The sequence below is a fragment of the Ptychodera flava genome, unplaced genomic scaffold (assembly GCF_041260155.1).
Source record: "Ptychodera flava strain L36383 unplaced genomic scaffold, AS_Pfla_20210202 Scaffold_89__1_contigs__length_443570_pilon, whole genome shotgun sequence".
Lineage (NCBI taxonomy): Eukaryota > Metazoa > Hemichordata > Enteropneusta > Ptychoderidae > Ptychodera > Ptychodera flava.
The window spans coordinates 147,805-154,004 of record NW_027248411.1 but is presented as its reverse complement, the minus strand read 5'-3'; the positions used below and the strand labels follow the sequence as shown (position 1 = coordinate 154,004).

Sequence of the window (6,200 nt, the reverse complement as noted above, 5' to 3'; positions counted from 1 at the left end):
AAGGTCAGTATGAAATTTATTTCTAATTTTCGTAGAAATGACTTCCATATCTTACAACATCACAATGATTATCTGATGAAATTCGTTTCTTCGCTTCGATGTAGTGTGTATGTGCGATGTATGATAGTGAGCATGCGTGCGTGAGTGCTTCACGAACTCTACAACATGTTGAGCGGTCTCAGTCAGAAAAATGTAACAACTTAGCCGGCTATTGAACCACTCTTTTTTGGGAGTGGAGATTTAGCCGACTGGTTCTGTCTCTGGCCTCTCAGCTAGGCGGCTGGTGCCGTATGTTGTGGGTTCGAATCCGATTGAAATCTATCCGTATTTTCTATCCTGGGTTGGTAACACTGCTGGTGGACAGAATTGTCCCCGAGGTTATCGTTCGCCCAGTTAAAGCGATGAAATTCGTTTCTTCGCTTCGATGTAGTGTGTATGTGCGATGTATGATAGTGAGCATGCGTGCGTGAGTGCTTCACGAACTCTACAACGTGTTGAGCGGTCTCAGTCAGAAAAATGTAACAACTTAGCCGGCTATTGAACCACTCTTTTTTGGGAGTGGAGATTTAGCCGACTGGTTCTGTCTCTGGCCTCTCAGCTAGGCGGCTGGTGCCGTATGTTGTGGGTTCGAATCCGATTGAAATCTATCCGTATTTTATACAATTTTAGATTCGCAAAACTTATACAACATTCTCAGGAAGTCAGATGTCTAACATTTCCTGTCAAAGGTCAATGACTTTTAATGCCATAATCTCTAATATGAAGAAAGTTTTGTTATAAAAGTAATACGATCACACAGCAACTCCAAAACTTTGATAACTCTGCATGAGTGACTTTCAGAAAACAGAAGATTTTCATGCTTAAATTGTTAATCATTATCAAAATCATTAACAAAAGTGTCACTTATAGGAGGTGAACAGTTCGGACAATAATTTTCATCAGCCTCACAGTGACACATTTCCGTACATGTGATGTCATTGCATTCGTCTTGCAAGAGCAGATATTTGTTTTGTATAAATTTTGTTTACAAGAATATCTGATCAAATGCACAACAGCTTCAGGGAAAGGAGGAAGCATGCTTACTATGGGTATGAATGTGTTTTCCTCCAGCTTCCATTGTTAGTTTGCTGGAGGTGGCAAGTCGGGTTAGGCAATGATATTATTTTTTATATCATTGTTTAATAATGGGCTCTGAGAATTGCTTGGATAAGACTGCCTTTGGTTGGTGTACTTCTTGAAAATGATATTGCTTTTCTCAACATTTTGGCAGCTTTGAACAGTACTCTTACATTTTCCTCTGTACTTTCCTCAGCAACTCCATGTATTGCTGCATCTTAGATAGCATTTAGCAAAGCCAATTCTGGTTCACTGTGTCGTGCAGATTTTCCAAATTCCACACTTTCATGTGATCAGTTATAATTTTCTTTAATTTCCTATTTCCAATTGATAGGCTCACAATTCCATGTTCCTTACGTATTGCCAAATATGAGTCATGTACTTCACCCAGGTTTAAAACTGAACCTTCAGCTAAAGAATTTTCCAACAAGGAAACAATTGATATCTGCAGCAAGCATGGTGGTATTTATCATTACCAACATTTGCAGATCCAGTCTCACACAATGGGTCTGCATTTGTGTTTAAATTTCGCAATACATTTTCAATGTTTTTGGTCCAACATCTTTTGTGATTGATATTTAATGTCATGGCTCTAGCATCCTTTGGATCTTTTGCACCACTGAGTCTGACTTTTAACAAGTCTGATTTTCCCTGGTTTACTGCTTTTTGTGGTTTTTCCCCAGCATTGAATGAAGAAACCTCATGGAGAGGACCCAAAGGAAATATATAATGTTGACAGACAAAACACATGCTTTTGTCGTTTGTACTAGCTGATGATCTAGTGAAAGCAACTTTAGGTTCAGATGAACCAGCACTTTACATGGTAGATGAGAGTAAAGCTGGTGTACAGGGTCGTCCACGGGCTAAAAACAGGTCGTACAGAGCTATCACCTTGCTCTAACGCTTTTTCATAGCGCAATTTTGTTCACTGCAGAGCAGAGCATTCCCTATGCCAGCAAGCACCACAATCTCGAAGGGAAGCGGAATCACCTTGAGTCTTGAACATTATTGGAAAGACATCATCACAAACTTCACCTCTCTGGTGAACAAACTCCAGCACTGTGTCATATTCAATGGGATATGTGACACAAGTTCACCACTTGCTTCCTGACATATCAGGCATAACGTCCTCTTTTCGGAGGAATGAAATGCTTTTTTACTGAAAGTTTTGACGAAGTTATTTGCATGTAATGTCAGTTATGTGAAATATGTATATGTGTGGCGGAGTCCAGTTACTTTTGTATCCGCTAAGTGCCAACCACTCCAAGAAATAACCACCCTCAGTTGCTTTAGTTTAGAGTAGATTTATTCAAGAAGCGGTGAAAACTGGGTAAATAAAGAGATTAAAATACAAGGTCATTCATTGTCTACATCGGAGAGTCGAGGCAAATCAAGTTCAAAGTAAACGGAGTAAAAGAACTAAATTCTACTAAAATATCTAAGTACTGCATTCAAAATGGTCCTCTAAATAATTGGAAAGTCATAAAAGGAAATCAACTTACATCGTTGCGCCTACAGTCCTACTTTTGGCTGGAGTGTTTGTGAGATCCACGTGGCATGTTCTACTTGCTTTAAGACAGTGGAAGAAAAAACGTGTCTGCCTGGGTGTAATTTAATCTTTAACCTTTTAATTGTTTTACCAAAAAGCTGCTTGGCCTTTGTGTCAGAGGGCCTTAAGAAAGATAGAGGGCGATCTTCAGAAAATCTAGTAAGGGTCATGAAGGGTCAATTCAACACACTCCCCGTCTAAAAATGCGCGGTAAGCTGAATTTTTACTAATCGTAAATTTCAAATAGAATAAATGCCTACTAAAATTTTAGGTCTTAATAAATTCTAAAAACTAAGAGTATATGCGAAAGGGTCCGAACTAAGAGAGTTCGTATATAGTGTTCATTGAATTCAATCACAGAGTTCAATTTGTACTTTCAATCAAAACTAATTCACTATTGGTCTGAGGTAGGTTCGATGTTCGCCATCTTTGTAGATCATCACGTCTACTTTTCGCACTTTGTTGTCATTGCTGGGATAGACCTTCACTATGCGAGCGAGGGGCCAGCTGTTTCTTGCGTATTCTTTCTCTCTCAAAAGAACCACGTCTCCTTCTTTGACGTTGATTGTAGATTTGTTCCATTTTGGTCGTGGCTGACGGCTTTGTAGATATTCTTTTCTCCATCGTATCCAGAATTGATCAGCTAGATACTGTACGCGTCGCCAACGTTTTCTACTGTAGATGTCTTGTTGGACGAATGAGCCTGGTGGTGGTGTCGGTGATTGAGTCTTCATGGTGAGTAGCATGTTTGGGGTGAGAGCTTGGGGATCGTTTGCATCTGATGATACAGTTGTTATAGGTCTGGAGTTGACGATGGCGCTGGCTTCTGCCATGAGAGTTGTCAGCAAGTCATGTGTGTATTGTTGCTTGCCTAGTTGATAGTGCATGGAGTCAAGAACGCCTCTGATGGTACCAATTTGTCGTTCCCATATACCGCCGAAGTGGGATGCGTGAGGTGGGTTGAAAATCCACTCACAGTCTCTTGTTGTAAGGAATTTCTTGATGCGGTCTTGATCCAGCTCTTTGGCTGCTGCCTGAAGTTCGTTCTTTGCGCCAATGAAGTTGGTGCCCTGGTCACATCTGAGTTTCTTGATGTTGCCGCGTATAGCTATGAAGCGACGTAGGGCGTTGATGAAGGATGAAGTGTCCATGGAGTCTATTACTTCTATGTGTACTGCTGTAGTGTAGAGACAGACAAAGATGACTGCCCATCTCTTTGCTTCAGACGTACCGGCTCTGGTTTTGCGGGAAGCTATAGCCCAGGGGCCGAATACGTCCATTCCGACGTTGGTGAATGGTGGGGTTTTCTCTGTTCTGTCCGACGGTAGGTCGGCCATGAGTTGAGTGAGTGGTTTTGCTCTCAGTCTTCTACATATCGCACATTTGTGTAGTATACTTCTTACCATGTCATGTACACCCATGATCCAATAGCCATTAGCTCTGACGTTCGACAGGGTGAGTTGTCTGCCTTGATGTTGTACTTGTCGATGTACATGATCGATGATAAGTCGTGAAATGTGGTTGTCCTGTGGGAGGATGATGGGTGTCGGCCGCAGAGGTCGATGTCAGATTGACGAAGTCTTCCTCCAACGCGGATGAGTCCTTTTTCATCGATGAATGGGTTCATCCTGCTGATGGGGTTCCGTTTCTGTAGTTTGTTGTTGTCAGTGCTTGCTGACTTTGCTGCAGATAGTATCTTATATTCTTTATGAAATGCACTTTTCTGTACTGAGCGTAGGATGATGGTTTCTGCTTGTGCATTCATCTCAATTTTCAGTTCTTCTGGAGACTTCTCTTTCTCCATTTTGTCTGTCTTTTCTGGTGGTTTTCTTTGTCTGATTTTGCCTATTAAGTTGGCAATACTTCTCTTCAAGGATCTCCATGATGAGAATCGTTGAAATCGGTGAGCACCTAAGTCGTCTTGTTCTACTTCCTTCGTTGATGTGTTGAGGACGGCAAGTTGTTTGCGGACCTCGGGGTCTTCGTCACTTACTGTGTGTTTGTGTTCTGTTTCTTCGTGGTTGTCTTGCTCGTCTCGCTGCCACAGGAATGCTGGTCCTGATAGCCAAATAGTTGAGTTGAGTTTTTGGGCTGGTACACTGCGTGATGTGATGTCAGCTGGATGTCGCCACTGGTGTGGTGATGAGATGTTGTGTATCTTTTCTACTCTGTTCGCTACGTATACGTGGAAACGTTTTGAGCTGTTGTTTATGTATCCAAGGACGATTTCGCTGTCCGTGTGATATATGACGTTGTCGATGTTCAGGCCGATTTCTGATGTGATTTTCTGTGCAAGTTCTGTTGCTAGGACGGCTGCACACAGTTCTAGGCGAGGTATGGAGACTGCATGAGTCGGGTTTACCTTTGCTTTGCCAAGTATGAACGATACGTTGACGTTGTCTTCATGGTTAATCAACCGCAAGTACGCTACAGCACCTATGGCTTCATTGCTGGCGTCAGAGAAAATGTGACACTCAGTTTTCTTTATGGTTCCAATGGCAGGTGGAGCATAGCATCGCCGTAGCATCGCCGTAGCTGTACCTTTGTGGTGTAGTTGAGGTTGTTGCACCAGCGTGTCCATCTGGGCAAGTATTTCTCTGGTAATGTTTCATCCCATCCAAGGTTTGATGAGTTGCGTCCTTTAGTTTTTGTCATGAGGCCTCGTAGTATTAGTTTTCCTTCCATGGAAACTGGTGCGAGTATACCGAGTGGATCGTATATTGAGTTGACGATCGCCAGTACTCCGTACTCCGTGAGAATGGCTTCTCCTTCAAGTCTACTTCGAATGTGAATGCGTCCGCCTCTAGAGACCACTTGACCCTAATGATCTCTGTGTTGGTAAGGTGTCTTGGTTGAAATCCAAACTCTGTAGATCTTTGGCTCGTACTTCGTTTGGAAGTGCTGTCATGACTTCTTCGTCATTAGAAACGATCTTGTGGAAGTTAACGTTTCTGGTCGCTAGTAAGTCTCTTGTTCTATTAATGAGACTGATAGCTTTCTGTGCATCTGGTGCTGAGGTTAGTCCGTCGTCGATGTAAAAGTTCTCGTCGATGAACTCTTTCACGTCTTCTCCGTATGTAGATACGCCGTCTTCAGCGATCTTTCTCAGTCCGAAGGTAGCAATGGCTGGTGAGGAGACATTGCCGAACAGGTGTACGTTCATTCTGTACTGAGTTACTGGTTTCGTGGGGTCGTTGTCTTTGAACCAAAAGAAGCGCAGATAGTCTCTGTGTTCTTTGTTGACGTGGAAGCTATGAAACATTTGTTCTACGTCGCCCATTACTGCTGTCTGCTTGCGTCAGAATCGTAGCAGGATACCGAGGAGGCTGTTCATTTGGTCAGGTCCCTGAAGCAATGCGTCGTTCAAGGAGACTCCGTTGTACTTTGCACTGGAGTCGAATACTACTCTGATCTGCTGTTTCTTGGGATGGTAGACACCGAAGTGTGGTAGGTACCATGCGTTGTCGGCATCTATTTCGTTTTCTGGAACGGAACTTGCGTGGTCACGTTCCATTATTTTCTTCATAAACTGAAA

The 6,200-nt window shown here is 42.6% G+C and overlaps 3 protein-coding genes and 1 long non-coding RNA gene across 4 annotated transcripts; all 4 read right to left on the bottom strand.

The window, feature by feature from the left end:
* Window positions 1-2,404: 2,404 nt before the first annotated feature.
* LOC139129072 (uncharacterized) lies at window positions 2,405-2,677 on the bottom strand. Its single transcript, XR_011551495.1, has 2 exons — window positions 2,619-2,677; window positions 2,405-2,442 (listed from the first exon to the last, which is right to left on the bottom strand). It is a non-coding gene; the product is annotated as an uncharacterized lncRNA (long non-coding RNA).
* A 374-nt stretch (window positions 2,678-3,051) lies between these two features.
* On the bottom strand, window positions 3,052-4,002 carry LOC139129076 (uncharacterized). The gene has a single exon (XM_070694747.1). It carries the CDS (start codon window positions 4,000-4,002, stop codon window positions 3,052-3,054), a length of 951 nt encoding a protein of 316 aa, XP_070550848.1.
* A 62-nt stretch (window positions 4,003-4,064) lies between these two features.
* Window positions 4,065-5,246, bottom strand: LOC139129075 (uncharacterized). Its single transcript, XM_070694746.1, has one exon. It carries the CDS (start codon window positions 5,244-5,246, stop codon window positions 4,065-4,067), a length of 1,182 nt encoding a protein of 393 aa, XP_070550847.1.
* A 222-nt stretch (window positions 5,247-5,468) lies between these two features.
* LOC139129074 (uncharacterized) lies at window positions 5,469-5,945 on the bottom strand. The gene has a single exon (XM_070694745.1). The coding sequence runs from the start codon at window positions 5,943-5,945 to the stop codon at window positions 5,469-5,471; it is 477 nt and encodes a 158-aa protein (XP_070550846.1).
* Window positions 5,946-6,200: the final 255 nt, after the last annotated feature.